Below are 25,954 nucleotides of genomic sequence, written 5' to 3' on the forward strand. Positions count from 1 at the left end.
GTTTCTTGGAGCCACTGACTAAAGAATAGCTTTGAAAACTGCACCAAAATTGGCTTTGCTGCTTTGCTCCTGGAGGCACGCTTAACGGAGCAGTAGGGTGCTGTTTGTTTATGCCAGTGTCACTTCTGATGACTTAGAGGCCAAGTCCTGTTCTAGAAAGACACAAACAAGCAGATAGACATAAGTGATTGTCCCGGTTTGAAGTAAAACCGAACCAATTTTCTGTTCTGTAACTTTACATCCTAGCTAGGCCTCCTCTAACTCTCTGAAATTAACGGCATATTGTGGAGAAAACTGCTCGTTCTCAGAATGATAAGACCAATGTTTGTGCTCATGCCAAGGAATGGTATGCAGGGAGGCCCTTGCTTATACTTATTGCTATAACAACCAAGGTCAGCCAATTTCGTTATTTGCCCCCTTAGAGGGTCGGAAACGGAAAAAATGTAGAGGGGTCACATCGGTGGGGAGGAGTGGACAGGACAGGTGACCCAAACCTGACCAACTGGGGTATTCCATCCCATCTGCCCCATGCTCAGTATAAAGGCTGAGGGATCAAAGGGTCAGCCCCCTTTCTGCGATGGCCGACGTCCAGAGAGGACTCTCTCTGTTCATCTGCCTTTGATCCCGATCCATGTGTTCCTGGCTCCAGAGCTGGAATCCAGTTCCCATTCGTCACAGAGTCCAGTCTGGGACTTCCCCAGTGCCTGCCGGTGACGTGACTGTCATCCTGGGAGCTTGATACGGTTTTGTATATATTGTATCTATTTCATTATTTTCTTCTTTATTTTTATTTTAATATTAATTCTTCATTAAAGTAGTTTAGTTCATTCTAAACTTCTAAATCTCCTTTATCTCTTTCTCCTCCTCTCTCCTCTTTTGTGGGGGGGAGAAGGGGGGGAAGGGGCCATCTGTCGGTCCGGTTTTGGTAAATTCGACCGAAACCACGACAGTGATCAGAAATATAAAGTTGCATTTAATTTTTTTTTTTTTTTTGGTATGATCTAGTTATACTTCCTGGAGTCATCTTTTTGTCCATGCTTTGGAAGTCCTAAAACTGCATGTACACATAATATCATACAAACTGTAATCATCTATTTATTCTTGGTGTGACTGCAGATCTCTGCTGTTTGCGGGTATGTTTTAGGCAAAAACAGTCTTGAAATTAAGTAAATGTCTTCAAAGCTACGTTCCTAGACCTTTTTATTTACTCTGAGCGCACTGCTTCAGTAAAGCACCTCACCATGTGTTTCACTTTAAGCATGAGCTTAAAGTCACATGCTATTTAAGCCCTTGGCTAAACAGGGAACACCTTCCTGATTCAGTCCTAGGGCACAGCCTGTATTTATTGCTGGCTGAAACCAGCAGAAACTTCTGATGGGATCAGCCTGCTGCCCAAAATTCAACCACGCTGCCTTTGCTCCTTGAGTTCTTGTCTTTATTAAAAGTCTGATCTTACCTGTGATCGTCACAGACCAGGAGCAAGGATGGAAGTTTTCCTTGTCTGCTTTCTGCCTTTGGTCCCTGGTTGTCTGAAGTGAACCTTTGTTTAGTGAGTCCTGTTGGGAGGGCTGCAGCCTTCTGTAGAAATGTTGGTGACTGCTGCAAGAGATGATTGCCATGCAGCTGTGCCTGGGAATTTTCATGCTGGATGACTGTTTAATTTGAGGCTTGATTCATGTTTGTATATAGGTGAAAACCAAACCAGTCTACGGGACTCATAGCATTCACAAATACAAAACATTAAGAGTATGGTGAATGATTTTCTGGGTGAGGGGAAGAAAGGGATTTGGCCAATTAGTTGAAAAATATAACTATACTAAAATTAAATTATTAGTAAATTCAGGTGAAATTTTGCAAATGGTCTTAATTTTTTTTTAAGGAAATACTACCTTACCAGTGTTAGGTGATTGATTCACAAGGGGTTTAGGCACATCTGCCAAAATGAAGGAGGCAGCAGTAGCTGCATCATTAGCCCTGTACCTGGGACACTGATGTGGGATGCGGGTGATTGAGGTTGTGATATTGTCTGCAGCATATATGGAAAATTAGTGTGCATCCCTCTCCAAAACCAGTGCTATAGACACAAAGAGTTATTCCTGCTCTCTCTGAGACAGCATCAGAAGGGTGAAATGCAAGGAGCCAAGCATATCCAGCACCTTTATGGTTATGGTTTATTTGCTGTTATATCCTATCGTAGCAGTATGTAGATTTTAAATGGTATTCAGTAGTCCCTGGTTTTCTTGGATTTTGGGATTGCTGGTGGAATAAGAGATGTGTTACATGTGTGCTTTGAGAAACCAGAATGTGGTAGACATTAAAAAGATTAAAAGGTATCATGTCCCCTTCCCAGCACATGTATAACAAATCATGTCCAGTCCACTTGCAAATCTGGATTTTGGTTTTATTAACATCCCTAACAGTAAAAATAAAATATTTTTTGTTGCTTAAAAAAACCCTAATTCTATTTATTAGATATCTTTAATACAAACCCAACTTTTTCTTCCATGTCGTCTTCCATTTGAAATCAGTTCTCTCCAGCACTTTGCTGCCCTCTTCACAGGAAGAGGATTAGGCAGCCTAGTGATCGCCCTGCTTCCACAAACAGTTCTGCCTTTTTCGGCTCTTTACCTTGATGGGTACCAGCCGGGGTTAGCCATCACAGGGACTCTGTGTTTCAGCCTTTCTTACAGTCTCGTATGGATCCATGCAAAATTATATTCAATGCTCTTTTTTAGAAGTTAGCTTAATATTGCAAAGCAGAAGTGATAATGGAAATTATTAATATGACCACACTTTTTTAGGATGCTTATCTCAGGTGAAGTTGCTTTGAATTGGCGATTGTATGCTTTTTGGCGAGAGACAGGCCTCTCCTCTTCAGGGATTGCAAAGGGAGTAAGGTAGTCAGAGGAAATATTATACATATTTTATGGAAGGGGAAGTAAAGCATGGAGGCTTACTCCTGTGCCGTTGCTGACTGTATTCTCTGTGTGTCCCCTAAAGAGGTCCTACTGCTTCTTTTAAAAAGGAAGTAATTGCACATTCCTCTGACTCTGCCCAAGGAGCGTAAGTAAATGACATGTGAAGGTTACATGATTGTTTTCTTGCTCAGATAATAAAATGTCATGCTGTGATAAGGACTTGTATGCATTTCCATTTGCAATGCCTGATTATTCACTGATAAAATCCTGAACAAGTCGAGTGACTCCGCTCCAGTTGTTTTCAGTAACACCCGCCTTGTCAGCACTAAGGGAAAAGTCTTTTAATTCCTTCCTAAAAATATTTAGCTTCTCAAAGCAAACAGCGGCAACTTGTACAGCCTGCCACTGTCATGGCTGTCGGAGGCTTTCCCAGGGGAGGAAGGCGCCTGTTGCAGCCTCTTCCCTGCCAGGAGCCCAGGGCTGGCACGCCAGCCGGCTGCGGCATGTGCCACCTGCAGGGAGATGGTTACTGCGGTGCCTCACAGACAGGCAGAGGTGTAGCGCTGGAATTCGGATGGGGCCAGACTCTTTTCAGTGGTGCCCTGCGACAGGACAAGGGGCAACGGGCACAAGCTGCAACACAGGAAATCCCTTCTCAACATGAGGAAAAAGGTATTGTCTTTGAGGGTGGCAGAGCACTGGAACTGGCTGCCCAGAGAGGTTGTGGAGTCTCCTTCTCTGGAGATACTGAAAAACCGTCTGGATGGGTTCCTGTCCAACCTGCTCTAGGTGAACCTGCTTTGGCAGGGGAGGTTGGACTAGGTGATCTCCAAAGGTCCCTTCCAACCCCTACAATTCTGTAATCCTGTGATTTCCCACCTCATTTTTTTCCTCTTCATATACTGAAATTTTAGCACATACATGACTATTCAAAATAGACTAGAAATATAATTATTACATGACAAAGTAAACTACAGCGGGACTGGAGTTACAAATGCATGCCCTTTTCCAAGTTATTCCAATGGGGTAGTTGCAAAGAAGTTAAATATCTACTCAAATTTCAGAAAAATTCTCGTTTTTGTCTTGGAGAATCATTGACATTCACCCGGTAGTCATAATTTTTAAAAGCTATTACAGAATCTGAGTGATTTTTAAAATCGTAATGGTCGCAGATGAAACTCGAAACAGGATCCACATACACCCTAAAGACTTAAAAATTCTGGGGCCTGTGCTGCCTGCAGAAATGAACACGCTACCAACCCCTTAGCAAAACCATCGCCCTCCTTTTTGCCAGGAGCACCGCGGGGACCCAGAGCCCCCCAGGGACCAGGACCACGGGGACAGTCCTTGTTTTGAGGAGTATCATTATTATAGCTGATTGTTTTGCAGTATGATTCGTGCAGTATATCTTTATTTAAAAAAACCCTGTATTTTAATTAGCAATGCTGTGTTTCTCATAGTTTCCCAAAGCCTGTGAATGGAAGTGAGGTGGTGGAGAGAGCAGGATGCAGAACAGCCTTGAATTTGAATTTATACTAGGAAGGAAAGGAATAGAGTTCGGCCCCCCTTTCTGTTAAGCTAATGGTATTTGCTGGTACTTGTGGCCAGTTTTTAACTGCTCTTCCAGGTCATGCCTTTGCCAGGTCCCGCTGGAGCTGACGGGTTTTTTATGTAATATTTTACCTGGTCATTTGAATTATTTTCTATGTGGACAAAAAATATCATATACTGTTGGACTGTAAAGAACCCACACGCTTTTCATCTTTCACTTTCACCCCTTGATTTAAACATCAGAATTAGGAATACCATTGGCAAATTATTTTCTCAAGCCTTCAGCAACCTGCTCCCTGAAGCTGCATAAAATAGCTTGTTTATTTGGGTACTTCTTATTTATTTACTTATTTGTTTACACCACAAATCACAGGTATTTTATATGTGCATATAGGTTTTGCATTTAGATTGAAACAGCATGGCTGTGTGTCACAGGTTAAGTGTCATATGGTGAAGTGTAAAACAGGATGTGTCATTGAAATACCAGTTAATCTGTTTTTCCCAGACCTATAATGTGTTCGAGAATATAATGCTCTTTTGTTGAAGTAATTCCCTGTAAGAATTTAAAAAGGATATAAGATTTTTTGTCTCCATGTAGAATGTTCAGCTGGCATCCTGCCATGTTATTAAATACGGATTAGAAATAGCATTGAGGTATTTAAACATAATTCTTGTAACAGGATAAATAGCTAATAGCATTTGGTTTGCTGCTTGTACGCTTGTGACCTGTTAATGTTCCCATTAACACAAACACAGGCAGCATGAACTTTGTAGGCAGAATTCACAGCAGAAGGAAATTCAGGTTTTGAACTAGTTGGTATAAGATTAAAGCCAGTGATGTGTAACCAGGCGGTGTTTCCCAGCTCTGATTTTCATCTCTGTTCTGTTAAAAGGCTCTGGCTTTTCTTAGACTACTGCCAGGTTTTTGAAAATAATCTTGAATCTTAAAATTAAAGAATGGATAAGGATTAGGGGGAGTGATCTTTTTGAAGGCTGTGTATTTTTATTAATTAGTTGGCATATTTCCCTTGTGGTTAAAGTGGACAATGGCATTCCCTCTCCTCACTTCAGGGGAGGGTAGGGGTCACCTCTGTGGCTGTTGCCCTTCCGCTCTGCTTAAAATCTTCTCTTCTGAATAAACCACTTGAATTTATTTATTTATTTATTTATTTATTACAAGCAATGGAGATTTTGTCACATCTCCCATTAAAATAAAATGGCTTCCATTTTGGAGGAGTGGCAACGATTACTTACATTGCTTTGAAAAGTCTTGGTCACTGTGTGTGAGTAATACACATACGATTCGTTATCATCATGTACTAAAAAAGTAAACAAATGACAGAAAGCAATGCCATTTTGAGTGAGATGTAAAACAAATATAATTCATGTTATATGGTGATTACTATCACTACTACTACTATATGGTGTAGGAGAATGATATTCCTGAATTGAGCAAGATTGATTTAAACCTTACTAAATTGTAGCTGAAGTTGCTAGCCACAAGTTAATTTTCCTATTTATTTTTACATTTAATTCTCCATGCCTTGCCTCTGTTCTCCTTGCTGTGCACAGTTACTAGAAGCTTACTTGTCACCGTCATCTAAGTAAGCCTTGTAAAATAAGAGATAAAAAAGCAATAATGCATGGAAAATGATGCTGGGGTAAAGTACTGTTTGTTAAAATAGTTTTCCAAGCTGTTTTAGGAAAAAGGTGAACTGTCACAAAGGGTTAGTGTATTCATGTATTGTTGCCGGGGGCTAGGCACCTAAAAAACAGTAGAAAGGATGTTTACTTTGCCTTAAAGCGTTTAGTATCTGGCCAAGAAAAGGCTGTGCGTGATTGCTGCACTGTGACCCGGAGATGGAAATCTGGGAAAACGCTGAATTTTGCCCAGTTCTCTGCCAGGGCTTGCTGGACCCCTGCCTTGATGCCTGGCTGCGGGATATGCGTCATGGGAAGCACCGCAGGCCACTTCCCGGGTGGGCATCCCTGAGTGTCAGGAGTGTGAGGCAAAGATCTCCCCTCAAAGCCGAAGCAGCCCCAGGGAAACCTCTTTCTGCTGCCCCCCAAATGCTGGTGTTGCTGCAGGAGCATCTGATTTCCCTTTCCCCCTCCCCGCAGTGCAGCCTGAGAGCATCTGCTCATGCAAGGAGCCTCCTCCAGACAGCTCTGCTTGGGATGGCCAGGCCTTATTACTCAAACTATTTATTAATTATTTAAGTAAATTGTTGTTGAGCTCGCAAAGCAGTGGATTCCTGGTTGCTGATTGCTTTTGCGTTATCACCACGTAGTTATTGTGCTGTGGATGACAGGTAGCTAGGTGCAAGCATCCTCTATGTTTCATTAGTTGCCTTCCCATCATGAGAGACACTGATGGTTTCGCTCCGAAACCAGGCTCAACACTATCCCACGTTGTGCTAAATACCGTAACTACCAGAGTGGCTTTATTTGCAGACCTGGTTTAGGTAGCTGTAACATAGCTGAGAAAATAAACCTGTAATTTGCACTTTTCCTTTATAATTTCATTTTATTTTAGGAATTTTTTAAAGAGAACATCTTGACTGCCTTTAACTACCCTGTAGAGAGCCACATCTGTAGTTGAAAATACCCAAGTCAACGTGAAGGGCCTGGCTCAAGGGTAGCAACAGCAGTGTGTAAAATCGCAGAATTGGTTTGCTTTTCTCTTTTGTAAGAGTGCATACACACACAAGTTTAACCTTTAATCTCTTTAATGTAAATAAGAGTGAATATTAGTAAAACCACAGCCTCTATAAATGTATTACCAGACATTGCACTTCTTTATTTTCACCTGCACTCTCCTGTGCTTTGTTTGCTTTTACAGAAATATCATTTAATGGTTCATTTATTTATAATCTTTGTCAGAACTGGAAGGGCAGGGTGCAGGCAGACCCACTGCTTAGTAGGAGTACCAGGCAGACTGTGATATCGAAATCAAAAGTAAATGGATATTTTATCTAAGTAACAGGAGTGAGTTTGGGCCTTTTGTTTCTCATTATTTATAAAGTAACTGGGCAAAGGTAAAAAGTTTATTGCCACAAAGTTAGTTCTTAATGAAGGAAAATTTCTTCCTATGCATCAAAAGCATTTAATTACTTACTAGTAATTAAGTTAATGTCAGCAATAATTACTTACCCAACAGACCGTGAGTAAGTAAATCATGCAGTGAAAGTTAGAATAAAGGAGGCTTTCTCTGCTCTGAAATGGCTGCTGGCATGTAGGGGAGAGAGAGAGCTGAAAGTAGAGGAAATTACAGCTTCAGACTTCTTTTCCTTTTCTGTCATTTAGAAAGGATTAGAATTTCCAGATGTCTATAACCCCTTTAAACTGTGACCACTGCTCACTACATAAAAACAGGGTTGAGGGAAATATCCCATAAAGAAACTCCAATGTACTTTTAATTCCTCAACATGAACTGAGGACCAAGAGCATTCAAAGAACCATTTCCAGCAAAGAGCCATACTGAATATTTGAATTATGAAATGTAATAAAACAAAATAATCATAGTAAATTAATGCAAATGCTGCATGAGAGAAACTATAGCATAATTTCAGAAACCTAACAGAATGAGAAAAGCCTTAATAATGAAATTATTAGAAGATGCTAATAGGTTGCCCATCCGGGAGGCATAAATCTTGCCCAAGCTTCAGATGTTAAAATGTGAGGTAGCAAGGGTTTCGTTATTTCTGCAGGTAGGAGCTCAGCCTGAAGTCACATTCAGTGCCAGAAGAGGCCTGCTCCAGGACAGAGCCCATCTTTTATTATCAGTAATAATAGCTAGATAACTAATAATGAGATGACCACTAATGTACAGCTGCATCATTAAAAGCACAATGTATTTAAGTTGTCATCCTGTTTGTGGGTAGACTCAACCTTTAGCCTACTACTTATAATCCGTGGTCACACAAAAACCAGTTTAATGGTGTGCTGTGGTCAGTTGAAGCTGTGCAGGTAAAAAACTAATGCCTTTTACTGCCTTTCACCTATACTCGTTTCCTTTCATTTGCTTTCCCTTGGCATTTCTTTTTTGTCTAACTTTGGCTAAAAGGCTTAATCTATAAAACGTTTTATAAATGACTTCCAAAAATGCTTTGGCATTCCCACATCCCCGCTAATGGTCTACCTGTAAGTTTTCTGTTTGTGTTTTTAAGTTAAGAGCAGTCTTTTTGTTCTGTATTTTTACAGTACTTAATTTATGGTACCTAGATGCTACTATAAAGGTCTACATTTCCCTGTCTCCATGAGGACAAAAAGGAAAGCTGGGCTAAGAAATCCTCCTGTCTGAGAATCCCAGTCTCACCTTTTCCATAGGTCTGTATTTGCATCAGTTTGGCAGCTTCTCTGTGCCCTGGAGCTCCACATCCTGACAGCACTTTAAGGCAGGACTCCTAAGAAATTGTCTCTCTAGTCTGTTTTGTGGAGGAGCATTAATATCCGATGGGTACAAACAACTGCTGATGGGTTTTAGCAATTGATCTAGCTCTTTGTCAAGAGGATTGGCTACGTGCATGCTGTTCCCCAGCAATGGCCAGCCCCAAGCGCCCAGAGCAACATTCTGATGTCTGGTCCAGGCACTCAGTGATTTACACCTATCTGAAAGTCACCACTCCTTATCACCAACCTTTTGGTGGCTCATAATCTTCCACGTATGCTCATCTTTGAATCAACATCCCACCTTTTGATCATATTGTTTTTACAGGTAGGAGACTTTCTCCCTATCCATTGCTGCTGCTGTTCTGCTATATGGCCTTCTGGTACTCTATATGCCTATACCTTGTTTTGATGATTATCCACAATCAGGCCAGCTGGTGGCTGAGAAACCTCCTGAGCCCTCCTGTACTTCCTTAGGCCTGAGCTGCTTGGATGTCCTCACTGTCTGAGAGGATGCTGCTGCTGCAGCCATCCTGGGTTGTGTTTGGATTCCTGTTTCTGCCTAAAGACTTGTGTCCCATTGCAGCTGAGACTGTTGCCTTTTGCCATTTCTGTGTGAGGCTACTGGGCTGAGGAGTGGGGTTTTTTCAGTTGCCATCCCTGGGATCCTTGCATTGCTCCTTGTATTCTGTAGGTTGGGCAGCTGTACCTGGCCAGTGGATGAATACTGGCCCATACTAGCATGTGTCCATCCCTAGTTGTAAGCATGCATCAGACATACAGCGTCAGCAGTTAGATTTGCAGTGATTTGCTCAAGCCACTTTAGATAAAATGCAATTTTGTGCTAACTGCTCTCCTGTTCTTCCTCAGAAGAGGGTAACCTCTGGCACCATTTACTTCTTTGCTGTCTGGCTAGTCTTAACACATGGACTCTCTTCGGTGCCAACAGCATCTACCCTGTCTGGTGTCTGGCTGGAGCTTGCTGTCAGAGATACCATATCCATCATTTATTTCCTTTTCCAAGGAATCATTCAATTACTTTAGAGTGTAAACTCTGTTTTGTATAGCTGCTGCTGTTTAATGAGCATTTCCCCTCCATCATTGCCCCCAAGTTTGCTACATGCGTTATTTTCCCTTGATTCCGTGATTCTGTGAAATGGAATGGAAGACAAAAAGCATGGCACTTGCCATCATCTTGTCCTTGGAGTGATGTCCATGCTGTGGGCAAAGAAACAACGGGTAGCAAGGGACCTCCCAGCAGAGAATAGGTTCAAGTCCCAGCTGAAAGGGATCAAATCTCGAGACAAAATGTTGGTTTTTTTCCTCTTGTGCTGTCACATAGGCACATACATATTGATACACTTGTTAATCCTACTGGAAACCTGGTTCAAAACCTTGTTGCTGTGGTGGTTAGGAGCCCTTTTAGTTGTCAGCTAGAAACATTCATGGCAAGTTTGCACTCATTTGTTTCTGTTTCAGCATCACCCCCAACTATCAGGGAAAAAATGATACTTGCACTGAGTAATCATATCTTCCCTCCGTCTTTGTTTTGCAAGTCTAAACAAGAACAGATTTTCCTGTCCTCTGTTGTATAATAGGTTCCTCATTTTCATCGTCATCTTAGTAGCACTTGACTGAGTTTGTTTTCATCTTTCATGAAGGCGGAGGACCAGATTTTTGCAGAGACATCTTCAGGACCACGTACAGTATCTTGTGCTGTGGTTTGAATGCTGCCCTGCCTCCATGGAGGTGCCAGGTTTGATGTAACCTAAGGCAACCTTGCCTTTTCCCTACAGCTCCATCAGAGAGTTGAGTCAGACATACTGGGAATAACACACTCTGGTCTTTCTTTTTCAGCAGTTATCTCTAGCTGATAAGTAGTCTGCAAGGGTGGGACTCAGCTCACTTAAATTAGATGCCTAAACTCTATAGGGCTATTTCGTGTTGTATTTGGAGAAAGCAGCACTACGAGAGGGCATGTCATCCCAAGTGGGTGGGTGGGTGAGACAGGCAAGATAATGAATCCTTAAGGAGTGTCTCTCTCTACTAACCAGAGACCTGGTTTTTTTCTGTCTGACTCTATGTGAGGTGGCTTCCAGCTTCACTGTGTAACATAATAGTTTGTACCCATTTTATCATTTTTTCATTATCCCAGCACTTAGGGTTATCAGTTTGTGTGATATTCAGTCTGTTCCAAAAAGCACTGGTGGTGCTGCTGCTGCTCCTGCCTCCTGGGTTGCAGGCTCCATCTGCAGGTCTGTTTTTTGTCATCAGGTATTTCTCCAGCATCTCTTTGATTGAAACTGGACCTTATGTTTTGCTGAAATGCCAGACAGGACCTCCAGGGCTCCCTCTTGGACCAGTGCGTGCTTTCATTTTTGTGAGGGAGAGGAAGAGAACAGGAAAACCAACATGCCCGGTGATTTGAACCACTTCCAGCTGCCCAAGTGCTCTAGAAGACACGTGCTTTTTGCTTAATTGCATTCTGTTCTGTGCAGTGGGACTCTCTGCACCGCTGCCTCTCCCTGTGGCACTTGGCATCCATTGACCTGGATGGAGACGACTCCACGGTTCTGTAGCAAACCCAGGCTTTTCCCTCCAGGGTAGTAGCAGGTCACGGTCAAGCCAAGTGTACACAAATTGAGTTGTTGCTTCCTCCTCAAGATTTCCTTCCTGTAGTTCTGCCTGCCCGTCTTCAGGTTTTGTGCAGCTTGCTGATCTGGGCACATACATTTTTTAACACGTCCTCTTCCCAAAGTGCCTCAATTTGCAGACTGGATCATTGAGATGTAAAGTCAATTGATGTTTTGCTTTGTCATTTCTCCTCCCCTACCGAGTGCACAGGATTATAATGAAAGTCTGCTTTATTCTGACAGCAAAATTCCCCTTGTTTTAATTTCAGCATTTCAGGTTGCCATTCAAGAGGCCATTTAGCAGATAAAAAACTTAAGGGACCCATCCTTCTATTTGCAGTTGGTAAGCCAGTTTGCTTGTTTAAAAGTTACAGGCATTCCTAAGTGCATTTACTGATTGTGACTTGAAAGAGAGGTAGGAGAAACGGGAGAGAGAGGAAGACATCTGAAGGTCCCAGGGTCCATTTTTTAGCTGACTGTCCAGATGACAAATTTTGCATGCCCTCTAAGATCTTTTGCAACATGTTGGCATGGTTTAGTTTGGATGGGTGGTCATGGGGATCCTTTCAGTCTTGCATTGAATGATCTCCCTACTGAGACTGTATCTTGAACCACCACATTATTATTATCCAAATGCTTGAGGGAGGGTGTATAGAGTGAGAACTTGTCTACAGTGTAGCTGAAGGCTCCAGCTGGGATGGTCTTTGCAACCCCAACTTGGTCCTTCTTATGTAGGGGGTGGTGGGTAGAGAAGGGGGGTCATTTCTGCTGAGATGGAAAAGGTCGATGCTTCCTACAGGGGTGGAGTTTAACATGGACATTCTTCTGATTGAATATTCAGCTACTCAATTACTAGAAGCTGTTTGCACTGGAAGGAGGGCGATCAACTTTTGTCCCCAGTTGAGTCAGCAGGAGCAGACTTAACGGCTTCAGCAGGAAAAAGGGGCCTTGCAAGTGACATTGTGGGAGTGGATGGTGAAGTCAAACCACCCCTTCATTCTTTAGAGAAAACTTTTTAGTGTACTTGCTTTCTCCTTCCCCTGCATACTTTTTTCTCTTAGCACCGTAAAAAGTTATTTTTAGCAAAATGCGTCTTGTTACGTGTACTGTTGCCTCCTTAACCTGAAAGCTTAATTAGGGCTTAGGACAAAAACTGTGTTATTGAACTCGTGTGTTCAAAGTTGTAATCCTTTAAGTATGTTTAGTGTTCTCTGAACCCTATAACACTGTTCAACATAAAAGGTAGATGTTATTAATATTTCTAAGTATTAAATAAGATACATTTCTTTTTAAAACTGAACTCTTTATGGCACACTTCACTATCAAGGTGCTTATTTTGCTCTTAAAAAACAGAAAAAGGGAAGGGGAAATTAATTTTTTACCTGAAAGAGTGTTCAACTGCTGTTTAACACAGCTTTCTCATTGAACTTTGCTATTGTGGATGTCAAACACAGCAAGAGTCTACTCTGGCAAGTACAAAAAAGTGCAATTTATGTGCAGGAATCTCACCTACCAGCACATTTAAATATGAATATTTCTGCTATTTGGCTGAGGAATTAAACAGCAGCTGGAAACATCTGTTTTAAGTGTTGAATATTAGTGGATAGGCAAAGCTACATGACTGTTTAAAAGTATTGGATTAATAAGTGGCAAAATTTTTACTTTGTCCATTAAAATGTATTTTAAATTACAGATGCTTTGTCTTAAAACTTAGCCTGGAACTATAATTTCAGCATCCCAAGTAGTCTCAAGAGTGTCATTAGCAAAAAGCAAGGCATCTTGCTGCCGAGGTGGCTCCAGGGGAGAACCTCTCATGAGGAGAAGTGCTAACATCGGAGGCTGCCACTGCTCATTGCTCCAAGAGCAGAAGTCAGGACTTACATTTCCAGCCCAGTAGGTGGCATCAAAAGAGTTCTCTAAAATTCAGTGTTTGAGTGTTCCTGCCCTAGCCTTAGGGCCACAAAATGAACACAGTGCTAAAATAGAGAAAATTCCAGGTAATCTGTCTCTTCCTCGCAAAAAGCTTTGGTTTAAACATGATCTGACCCAAATGACATGCCTGTGGTGCTTCTGTGCCTAGCGCAGAATATCATATGTTATTAAGTGCATTACAGTTACCTTTAGTGAACCAAAATTACTTATAACTATATTTTTATTGCATTCATAACAGAAGTAATATTGCCAATTTGGGTTTTTTTTCAATGTTGCGATACTATAGGATTCTGCATGAATACTGTAGCAGGCACCAAGAATGTAAAACGCACTTTGTGTCCTCAAGGAGAAGATGCTTTGTTAAAAAAAAATTAAAACAATATATCTGTCATGGCACACTAACAGAACATGGTTATGTCTAGAAAATAGACATTTTCTAATGTAGCTGCAGTTAAGCCCATGTGCTTCTCAAAACCTATTGCCAAGGCTCAAGGAGGTCTTTGCGCTAGTGGGAGTGTGGGAATGCAGTCATACTGCTTCCCTCTGTTTTTCTGCCTGTGATTTTATAAAAATGCTCTATTAAAAAAAAAAAAAAAAAGGGCTTGGGCATTTCATGGTAAGCCAGAGGGCAGTGGGATTTCCTCTCAAGGGTGAGGAGGAGGGGGAAGGCACTGGGAGCTCCCCCTCCCCTTTCTTCTTGGCCATCGTGCAGCCAAGTTCAATGGCTGGTCCCAGTGGTGCCGTAGGGCAGGAAGCAGAGCTGTCTGCTACAGGGACCTTTTTTGCCTTGCCACTATGTGTGCAAAGCCAGTGGTAGCTGCTCATAGGAGCTGCTGCCATCAGGCTGGCTTAGTTCAGGGCAAGAGTCGGTGCTAGGAATGCAGTGGGCTCAGTTAATCCATGCCAGTGCAGAACAAATGAGCCTCTAGAAGGAACGAAAACAAAATAGCTCTTGGTCTTGAAAGTTGCACCCAGCCTTAAAGTTGCTTCCCACAGGCAGCCCAAGCTTGCGATCTCCTTGTCATGTTTCAAGCACAGTAGTTTTGAGCTGGTTGCCGTGGCTCCTGTTCTTTGACAGGAGATCAAATGTGTTGTGAAAAAGGAGAGGGGAGTTGCTATGGTATGAGAAGGAAGAGCACACAAAAACTGCCTGATAGCTGAGGATTGAATAAGGAAACTTGGAGGAAAGTCCCAGTTCAGCCTGAGATTGAGCTAGCTCAGCAGAACAGGCAGGGGCAGATCCACGATGCTGGTCCCAGCTGGACGGTTCCTTGTTTCCCAGTAGGCAGCGGTTCTGCTCCACTTGCTGGATAAACCTGCCTCTTAGCCAGCATAAATATGGGAAAGGAGGTAACTTAGCTCTCTTGTGTCGAAGAAAGAAAATGGAATTGGAGTTCAGCTTTTGGGAAAAAAAAAATTATGCTCCTTGTTCTCCTTCTTATTGTAGCTTCAAAGGGATTATATAATTATACAAAAACAAATAAAAGAGTCTTCTCTGCTCGTTCTGAACTGTTTCTTCCATGCTTAACCTTCAAAAGGAAACAAAAAGTCCAGGAAAAACAAATTCCACTCATCACGATTTTGAAGGCACAGAACATTTGAGGTCAGTAGAAGAACCTTCAAAAACGTGGTTCCTAAGATGTTTGGACAGAAACGGTTACAAAACAAATTCTTACAACAGCTCCAGGGCCAGAGCAACTCCACCTCAGGGAGGGCCCAAACTACTGGTTTAAGAATGACATACAGTGTATGACTCCTGGGTAAAGTCACTATAATTATCCTCTTTGCTATGGATGAGGATGTGGAGGCAAGTGACCTCTTCGAGGCCACTCAGAAAAGCAGAGCTGCTGAATCAAGGTGGTAGCAGCTGCAGCTCCAGAAACTGAATGTAGTTCTTTTGGGACCCTCTTTAATATCTTGTGCATGAGGTATCGCCGCCTAGTGCAATTAGCCTAGGGCATGATGATGCTCTTACCTGTGAGCTTAAGTAGTAGTAGAAAGAAGGGTGTGGAGAGCTTTTCCCTTTCCCACCATCTTTGAGTAAGACCCAGAACAACAACAACAATGAAAAGAAAAAGATCGAAGAGAGTGTGGAACAGTGACAAATGAAAACAGGGAGTGTAGGCTAATAATCCCATTAAGTAATGACACATGATTATGGAGAGCTGTCATAAGTTGATACTGTCACAATATACAATCGCTGCCTGAAGGCTCTGAAAGAAAGCTTCTGTGCACGGCCTGACATTTTTCTCCTCTGCAGCAACAGCTCTCTTAATTGTTTGATTAATGAACTCATTAAATCCCAGTATTACTAGGAAAAGCATATTGACTTCCTGACCGATCACAATTAAAACATAAATGCCACTTATTCAAGACAGTGGTTAGCCATCTATTTAAGCAGCAGAAGGGCATAAAAACCAGCTCTGTGTTTTGGGGATTTGGCCCACTTCACCCCCAAGAGCTGGATGTTAAGAGAATGTCGCAACAATTGCAGGTGGAGGCCAACTTGCAGCATTACCTGCAATTATAGCAGCATTTGCCTGGTTATTAAGGTTATAACCAGTCTGGAAACACAATCCTCCATTGAATCAACAGCAAGAGACTCCCGCTGACTTCACCGGAGTTCAGATTTCACCCTGCATCATCACTAAGCCCAACAGTGAGGAAGTGTAATTAAATTCTGCACGTATACCAAGCACAGCTCAAAGTTACACATCCCTGAGCGCTGCTGTGGAGAAAAATGCAGGGAGTCTTGTCCCCACGCTGCAATACCCCTAGCTGCGCCGTCTTCCTGGGGGTATTAATATGGGGCAGGCAGGTCTTTTTGGGTTCTCTTACTCCTGCATCCTTGACACACAGTCTCACTTCTGTAAAAAGGCCACCCTTGCTTTGTTGGAAAGTACATTATGGTACGATGATGGTATACTTCAGCTATTGTCGTGTTGCTCGGTACACAACTATAAAGCTATTTCAGTGTCCCAGCTCGTGATTTTTGAATGGCTGGTTTCATCATGGCAGACCCTCTGTTTGAAAACTTGGACAAACACCTTTGGCATTTGTCACTGATGCTTTTATGTCCAGTAGGAGTTCTAGCTTCCCAGATTAGATGAGCTGAGTTAGGAGAACAGAGTTGTCTCTTGTAAGCCAAAATGCAAGTTGACGTATCTGAAGGCATTTTAGCTAGCTGTATTCACCCTGTTTTCCAGAGCAGGACAAAATATCCATGTTCGGGGCTTTCAAGGAAGGTTATACTTTGAGCTGCCAGGTCAAACCATGTCAAGTTCTGAATTAGATTTGGTGCTTAAGGTCTTGCAGTCACTTCAGACTGTTGGTTGCTGTTACAGTAAGGAAAGGTTTAATCCCTGCTTGTGCTATTGTGTGGGCTACTGTAATTTGCCCCCAGCTCTAGAGATCTGAAGGAAACCTGGAGGTATCCACACCAGCCCTGGCGTGACTAGTCTAGAGATTTGTCCTCCCTTTGCCTCTCTGCGGAGCTCAAGCCCCTGGGGACTAAATGGCTTTCAGCTTCCCAGTTGCCCCTACCTGCCTCCTTTACTGTAGGACCTCAGCAGCCAAGGCTTTTGACTGAGTAACTCCCAAAGATCTGCTGTTGTTCTCAGTCCAGGCACAGCAACCCTAGAGGTCATGGCCCCGTCTTAGACATCGGGGTGTACTACACAGCCTGCATAGCATGGGCTTTTAGAACAGATTTATATTTTAAAGGACACCAATGATTTCACAAGGAAACTGCTCAGAAGAGTTCCTCCTTAGGCTGTGAGAAGAATCATGGCCACATCAGAAATGAGGAAACATCCTAGTGTCTGTTAATTTTCTGCTGTAAAAGCCAAGTGCTTACTTTAACCACTTGAGGCGCAAAGCTGGGCAAACACCACAGCACTTCACTAGAAACCATGGTACCTGCATTGCACAGAACACAGTGAAGACAGCAGTACACTATTAATGTCCCTTGTAGGCAGCGTGGGAGGGAACACAGCACTGTAGGTGAAGGTCAGATGCCTTTTGAACATTTCGAGATGTTTAACACCATCAGAACTACCCCATAGAAGTAGTGAAAAAGTACCAAATAAACAGTCATCTCAGTCATTACAGTTGGCAGAGCATTGCTGTAATCAACAATGCTTAATTCCCTGTTTTATTAGGTTCCTTGGTGTTCAAATTATTTTTTTTTTTTTTGTGAAAGGTTGCTAGCAGGCTGAGAGACGTAAAGGTAAAAAGGCTGAGAGGTTGGCTGCTTGCTATTTTATGCATTGCAAAATAGAAAATCAGTAGTGCTGTATTAAATTTTCCTCCCAAGTAGGTATGGACATTAAAAAGTTTGCGCTTAGAATCAAGACAGGAGGTTGCTTCTGTAACATCTCCAAGGCTGCCAATCCCTCACTTTCCTGGCTGCCTGTTTGTCATTCCAGTTAAGGACAAATTGGGACTCAGTGCCTGCTTCATGCCTGCGTTTGTCATGGTAACACATCTCTCCTGACCTGGGTCTCTGACTCTACCTGTGGACATTTCCCCAGAAGAACTGCGTCGAACTCCCTGAAATTTACTGTCACCAAGGTGATGTGGGACAATACGAAGCAACAACGTTGTTTCCTTAGCTCCAGTAGTAAAAGTTAGAGGGAGCCAAAATGTTAGTATTTAATGGCCATCAGAAGATAGTAATTGATCAGGAAAAGTTCACCCTGCTGTCACTCCTGATCACATAGCTGTTCTTGAGCGCAGGGCTATCTGCAAAGTTCTCTGAACGCTGCATGAACCCTGCTGAGATAACAATTTTTCCTATCAAAGACTGAATGAAAATATCAAATCAGTTGTAGGAAATGGTTTTTCTGGACACTTGTTTGTTCTTTCCCCAGACCATAGCAATCTCTTACTGTAAGATTATTTCTTCACTGATTTAGGTTGATGGTTTAAATTCCTCTGTGATAAACAGTTTAAGACACCATAGCACAGATTGGTACCAGCTTGGGCTGCTGCCCCCTCAGTGTTCTGCTCAAGGGGTTTCCCTGAGAGCCCATCTCGGGTGAACAGCTGGTTGTTGGCAGCACAGCTTGTGTGAAGGCAGGGGGCTGGGACGTGGTTGTGGCAGAGAGTGAGGGGCAGCTGGAAAGGAGCTGGTGGGAGCCAGTCCATCACCAGACGTATCTTCCTGCCTGCTCCAGACACGGTATCTCCAAAACGACATCCCCTGATTGCTGCTTCTCCCCTCAGTGCAGCCTAGCACTGAGAGAGTCTGGGGTACCCGTTGCTAGCACCGAGGGGTCACAGTATCACCCTTCATCCCCTTTTTTCCTTGCAGGGTTGGTAAAACCTGAAGTAAGAGGCAGGATGAGGCAAAATGGTAGTGTCATGTATTTAGCTCTATTTTAAGCACATGCTAGCAGCATTTGTAGTCTTGTTTTTATGAAATACACGGTAGTTTTCTATCGTCCTGTTGCTGTAAACTATACAGCGCTGGGAAGCAGTGCTCTGAGTAGGAGGAAAAATACAATAGTAGCTTTTGACCAGCTTTCATTTTTGCTGCCTACAAAACAAGACTTTTCTAACACAGCCGTCCAGCTGTTCTAGCATTTCTAAAAGTTTTCATACCCTGGCAGTGTTTAAGGCAATAGGCTATTCTGGTTTTCATTGCCAAGAAAGCCAGTGGTTGTTGCAGTACCAGAGGCAGAAAGCAGCAGAGAGTTATCAGGGGAGAATCCTTCGAGTCGATAGGGAGAATAAGACAGTTTATCAAGCCGCACGAGTGTCCCTCCTCCTACGTCCCTCCAGCTCCATGGCAGGAACCTGCCTGCGCCAGACCAGGTGCTTGTTTCCAGACATAGAGCTCTTTGTGAAGGTGAGCACTGTAAAGCTGTGCAACAGCAATGTTTGTTTATGGAGAACTTTTTACTATATTTGAGATTCATTTGATAGCGTTGAGGAAGGTGAAAGAGCAAGTAGAACTGGTTTCATTAATGTGTGTTGTTTGGTTCTAAGATCTGCGAACCTTAATGAACTAACCTATTAACTAAGTAAATGATACACCTGGTTTTTTACTTCTGCGCCTTTATATTTAATCTTCAGTTCTAAAACTGTGCTTTAGGAGAATCTTATCAAGGGCTTAAAAATTAGACCTCTGCACTCTCCCAACAATGTTGCATGAAGCCTAATTTAACCTATAGTAACTCCACAAGACTTTGCCTTGTTTTAACAAAGCCTCTTAAAAAAATGCAATGCGAAGTACGTGAGAGCAACACTTCCGTGGTGACGTGTATGGTGATTTGCACCACTTGTGCTTTACATTGATACCTTACATTACGAGGGCACACAGAAAGAGAGGATACGGCCACACTTCAGTCTTAAAAGTAGGAGCCTTGAGTCTATAAGGAGAAGGGATTAGCCAGGGGGACCTGGCACTTGTTCTTCATTAGGCCTCAGTTCAGCAAAGCACAGGGACGGGTGGGTTGAGCTGGAGCAAGGCTACTGCCAAACTTCCTTCCTTCCTTCCTTCTCTGGGGTCCCCACAGTTGTTCAGTTTGAAATTCTTGATAATTTGATTTATTCTGTTTATTCCCTTAAGTGCTTTAGACATTATGTCTCAATTTATGCTGGTAAATCTTTCTCTATTTGTTTCCTGTGATCATAAACTGATTTAAATTGTTTTAATCTTGGCAATGACTTAGGTAGATTTATGTTCACATAGACAAATGAAGTGGAGACTATTTCCTGTGGAAGGATTACTGGGATTTCAATTTTGTTTTCCAACTGATGGCAATATTCATTATGTATTTTAATGAAAAACTACCTCTCCAAGATGACAGGATTTTTCATCATATCTATGTGCATGTTTGGAGAAGGATGTAAAGAAACTTTGCATGAAAATTTGTGTTAGTAAAGATGAGTAACATGCTGTATGTACTCATAGCAGATCTGGGTTTTCTGCTTTCCTACTGCATGTGCTATCAAAATTTGCTTTCATCACAGAAGTATTTACCCCCCCCCCCTTTTTTTTTTTTTTTTGATTGTAGGCTGGCAGTGATGGAGAAAGTATTGGAAACTGCCCCTTCTCTCAGCGTCTCTTTATGATTCTGTGGCTAAAAGGTGTCATATTTAATGTCACAACTGTGGATTTGAAAAGGTGAGATTGTAACCGGGGTTCTCATTTTCAGAATAACTTTTCCAAAATGGTGTCTTTCTTTTAAAGGGTGACTCTCTTCTAATAGATTGGAAATGCGCACCGTGGCTTGGCATTACGTTAACAGTCTGGATGCCTGATTCCTCTTTAGGGTTCACTAATATAAAGTGGACTAACTCCTTTGAAGCAGTTGACATTTTAATCTGTTTTGCAGTAGGTCTCTGTAACATAAGAGAGAAGATTTTAGGGTTTTTTTAAGCATTTCAGAGCACACTCAGATACGGGCTAGCGAATTCTCACCCCACCGGTGTGAGGCGGCTGGCTAAGTTTTATTTAGTAAGAAAGACATGGAGTAGCCTGCCATTTTAAAGGTGTAACAGTTTGTTGCAATTAACAGTGGAAATCACAAAATTGCTTCTTGTTGCGGTTAACCCCATCTCTTTCTTCCCATCAGAAAGCCTGCTGACCTGCAGAACCTTGCCCCAGGAACAAACCCCCCCTTCATGACATTTGACGGTGAAGTGAAAACCGATGTCAATAAGATCGAGGAGTTCTTGGAAGAAAAACTAGCGCCGCCCCGGTACCGTATTCCTGGCCGCTTTTAGCCCCTCACGGCCCTCGAGGGCGGTCAGTGAGTGACCAAACCCCCTCGATTTCAGCAAGTCAGGCTCTTGATGAGCTGCATGGGTTATAATTGCAAGGCTGGGGGGGGGGGGCTGGTCCGGCCACTGTGGTGGAGCTTTCTGGGAGGGATAACTTTGGAGTGAGTGCTGAAGCCTGGCCGGGGGTGTCCCCAAGACCCTGGTTGTACTCTTCCCGCTGCCCTTGCCTCTGCCCCGGGTCCACTGCTGTGCCACTGCAAGGCGGGAAAGTCAAGGCATGAAATCCACCCCACTGGGGCAAGCACGTGCAGACACCGGCGTGCCACTGCAGAAACCTGACCTCCCTTCCTCCACTTGTGTTTGTTTGAGGTTTCCCCCTTCGCACTAGACAAATGATTACACTTACTGGGAGTTGGAAGAAAAGGGCAGTGGAAGCCTCCCACGCGGCAGATGTGCTAGGGCTCATTTTGAGTGGCTGGGTGGGCTCATCTTATTACACAGTGGGGTCTGGGTTTCAGACTTCTCCTTCCCCACCCCAGCAGCTCTTCCCACCTCTCCCCAAACTGTCCCCTCTTTCCCACCCATCGGCAGCATCGTGTCCACCATCCACCCACCGTCTCTTCCCTGGGACAGCAGTCCCCTCAATGGCGCTGCCTTCTCAAGCTGCCAAACTTGACTCAAACCAGTCAAGCAGCAGCTCCCCTCCATTTTTCCCTTCCTATCTGGAGCCTGGGAGGAGCAGCAGCTAGTGCGAGTCGGGACTTTCCCTCCTCTCCTCCTCATGGCAGGAGCCACGCTCCACACAGCCTCACCTCCAGTGGAGGAGGCCTGGGAGAGGCACTGGGCTGTCTGGGCAATGTTTGCGGTCGTCTCCCATCCCCCTCAGGGAAAGGAGGTCATCCACATGGTTTAACCATGTGGTTTAAATTTGCACTTGCTAAGTGATTTTTAGGTCAGGATGGTTCCCTTCAAGAGTCCTGTGTGGCTGTATATTGTGAGGCTGCAGTGTAAATAATGTGTATTAAATAATTAGTGGAGATGAAAATAAAGGCTAGTCATATAACTTCTTTTTGTTTCTTTTAACTCCTCAGGTATCCCAAACTTGCACCGAACCACCCCGAGTCTAACTCTGCAGGAAATGACGTGTTTGCAAAATTCTCTGCGTTCATAAAGAACCCAAGAAAAGATGCTAATGAAAGTATGTGCTACAGTCTGACGGGGTAGTTGCTGGAAGAAATTGAAGCTATACAATTCTAGCATATTGTGCTGGAGATAGCCCATTTACAGCTCAGGTTAAGCAGTCATTTTCCAGAGCATAAAGGCTGTGGAAATCTGTGCCTATTCACTCTCTTATCTGGGGATTCCCGAAGTTAGTTTAAGCAGATACCACTGTCAGTATGGGAGCACCAACTCCAGCTACTTCTTGTTTCTTCAGCTCTCAAGCTTGTTAACACTGCACCTTCCCAAGAGCTCTGCTAAAAGCACAGCCTGCTTGAACTGAGACCTTACCTTTCTATTCCATTTGTGTAAATAATGAGGACTCTAGCCCCATGGCACATCTCTCTAGAGCAGGACCCTCATTACTACCATTCATTAACTCCTCTTTGTCCTTCAGGTCTCAGCCCTGTTTCTCTTGCTGTTTGCTTCTCCTCAGTGGCACTCAGGCACCACTAGCCTATCAAACCGCCAGCCAACCTCTGCCAGCCCCTGCTCCCTGACCCCACACGCTCAGACGAAAGCTCAGGACTCGCGGACCGGTTTCCTGTACACTCCGAAGTGGCATCCTGGTGGCTCACCATGGTCACCCCCAGCCTTGCTGTCCTGCCTGTGGGCATGCACTTGCCCCCTGGCTCCCAAGGCGAGAGTCAATGTGAAGGCAGAGCCACTCTGCCGGGCCACTCTGCAAAAGCACACCCTGCAGAGATGTCTCAGGAGCCATTTTTGGTAACACAGCCCCAGTCTGGTTTTTCTCAGAACCCCCTTTAGCTACTTAGAGCTCTTATCCCGGCATTAAGTTTTAAGCTTTGGATAAAGGAATTGCAGGAGTTGGCATGGCCGGGTGTCTGCAAGCTGGGTTGGTGCCAGAAGACAGGATGCAGGAGTTGCCTTTCTGCTTTAGTGTCAGAGAGACCTTGGTACAGGCCTGAATGACCTTTTTATTGTCTTAACCTAGATTTGGAAAAATCTTTGCTTAAAGCCCTGAGGAAGCTGGACAACTATTTAAATAGCCCCTTGCCTGATGAAATTGATGCTTACAGCACTGAGGAGATCACTGTTTCCAGCCGGAAATTCCTGGATGGAGATGAGCTCACCTTAGCGGATTGTAACCTCCTACCAAAGCTCCATATAATCAAGGTTTGGATTTGCTTTTTAGCTTCCTGAAGAGAAGGGCGACACAGAAGCTCAGGTCCTTTTCTAAAAGGCAGAGGAATCCTTTTATCTATTCTGAGGCCACACAGTAGCTCTGTCGGGACACTGAATGCTAATGCACAAGGCCATTTCATTACAGCACAGCTAGGCAGATCCTCAAATTGATGACTCTTCAACTAGAATATCTGGTTTCATATCTGGGTTGTGACTGCACTTGCTAAGCCTCTCACAAGTATGAAATGAGTGCTATATTCAGTGCTATAGAGGTGTGTTTTCATTTGCGTTTCATATGCAAAGTGCCATGGACCAGTAAGGTTAAATTATTTTGTCCGTGCCGATTCAAGAAGCCAAAAAAAGCTGAAATTCAAACCTGTTTCTCCCACTTGTAATCCAAAACTCTTGCTTTGTTAAGTATCACTACTTGTAGCAGGATAGCCAGCACCCACTGCCTTCCTGCCAAGGCTCTCAGCCTCTTCTTACACAGCACCCACACACACCTAACAGTCCTGGTGACCAAGATGTCTGGGTGTTATTACAGCCTGTGCCTGGTTGACTCTTGAGCCAGCCAGGCTCTGAAAGAGAAATGGCCACACTGGAAATTCATTGGTTTTCAAACAAACAAGGTCACTTCAGAAAGTTTCCTTTTTTGACTACTATTCTGTCAGAGGAAGAGTAGATAGGATTTTTTTCTGACACCTCCACAAGTGAAAACTTGCCCCAGAGATGTCCTGGTTAAATGTATTCCAGAGAGAGCAGCAAGAGAATGAGCCCTTTCCCAAGCTCAGGCACAGTGAAGCACAAGAGGTAGCTGGGTCAGCAGAGCCGATACAGGGAGAATCACCTTGTGTCAGGTGAATGTCTGAAGGGTGATGAAGGATGAATGTCACACCATCTTTGCTGGCCAACAGGGAGGGATTAGGTATTGGCCAATAGGCATTTTCCCTAGCCACTTGAAATTTAGTATTTTAATTCAAGTTTTCCCTTTCTGTTTCAGTGAAAGTATCCAAGTGTGAGCCAGTTTATTACTGTAAGATTAGTCTGTTAATTCTGGTTTGTGCTAGCTCCTTCGCTGTTGTAAGCTGCATCTCTTCCAGGTGTGGTCTACCAGTCCACATAGCTCTGCATAGCTCTAGCAGAATATACCAAATAAATCCTTTCAACTGAGTTAGCTTGTTAGTTAGCTTTCTTCATCTCATGTCTTCTGGGTTTTTTTGGTCTTTCCTTCTCCTTTCCCCCTATGTTGCATATAACAACAGAATTACACATTAAAAATTAAAAATGTGCATGAAGAGTAGATTTGGGTTTTTTTTTTTTTCAGATCATGTGTGTAATGATATTTATCTTTTTTCTTTTAATAAAAGGTTGTTGCGAAAAAATACAGAAATTTTGATTTTCCACCTGAAATGACAGGGATTTCAAGATACTTGAACAATGCATATGCAAGAGATGAATTTACAAACACTTGTCCTGCTGATCAAGAAATTGAATACGCGTATTTGGATGTTGCAAAGAGAATGAAGTAAATAGAAGATGCCTCTGTTCTTTATTACTTCTGAGATTTAGATGGGCACCAGCCAAGAAAGAAAAAAACAAAAGCCAGCATACATTCTGCAGCGTAATTTTAAGTTCTATTATTGGCCAATCCTTCTTTTATAATGATTGTATAGCATTATTTGCTCATTTTTAAATTATATATGTATATGTTTATGTGTCTGTAACAGATAGGTACAGACATACAGACATATGAATGTCTGTTGTGCATTGCAAGTTAAAGGCATCAGTCAATATTAAAGCATTTGTTGAAGTTAGGGAAACAGTGTAGGTCACACAATTATAGCAATATTACAGATTAGTGACTTATGCTAAATTGCTGAATTTTGAGAAGCCCTGTTTCTAACACACATTTAACCTGTCATTATTGCTGCCTCTGATCTCTGTTTCACAGTCGTTGCCAAACTTCACAGTTACCGGGAGGGTTTTGGTTTGCTTCTCTGCAAGCCTCAGAGGGCCACGAGCCAGCAGGTGGTGCCCATGCAGCACCCTGGTTAATGCAGGAGAGAGGCCAGCTTGTAGGTGGGACCACACCTGATGTCCCGGAAGCCCTCTCCTCTGTGCTAGAGACCTGCGGGGCAGGTCAACAAAGAACACCTCATTTTCACATTGTATGAGTCTTCTTTGGTATTAAAAATAAATAAATAAATAAATAAAAAACATTCCTGCCTTCTCTCTCAGGGCTGCATAACCCATCAAACTTCCTTCCTGGTGCTCCCAAAGAGAGGAACACAGATTGTCACTGACCTATGGACTATCTCATAGTAGATCTTTGACAAGGGAGGAGGGAGAGAGTTCATCACTCTAGACAGAAGAAATAGGTGAACATCTGTCCCCAGCTACCAATGTAGGATCTTTCTTGGTCATCCTTCCATGACT

General features: G+C 43.2%; 1 protein-coding gene across 3 annotated transcripts in view; it reads left to right on the top strand.

Annotated features, from left to right (window-relative positions):
• The window catches only part of CLIC6 (chloride intracellular channel 6), a 33,694-nt gene extending 8,647 nt beyond the window's left edge, over positions 1-25,047 (top strand). For 2 of the 3 annotated variants that reach the window (XM_074146521.1, XM_074146530.1), the window contains 5 exons: positions 20,446-20,555; positions 21,007-21,132; positions 22,246-22,352; positions 23,328-23,509; positions 24,886-25,047. In XM_074146521.1, coding sequence (XP_074002622.1) covers positions 20,446-20,555; positions 21,007-21,132; positions 22,246-22,352; positions 23,328-23,509; positions 24,886-25,047 — 687 coding nt within the window. Of the gene's footprint in view, positions 1-19,211; positions 19,275-20,445; positions 20,556-21,006; positions 21,133-22,245; positions 22,353-23,327; positions 23,510-24,885 lie in introns of those variants that run through there. The other variant, XM_074146538.1, reaches the window with a different exon arrangement.
• Positions 25,048-25,954: the final 907 nt, after the last annotated feature.

This window comes from Numenius arquata, chromosome 1, assembly GCF_964106895.1.
Source record: "Numenius arquata chromosome 1, bNumArq3.hap1.1, whole genome shotgun sequence".
Taxonomy (NCBI): Eukaryota; Metazoa; Chordata; class Aves; order Charadriiformes; family Scolopacidae; genus Numenius; species Numenius arquata.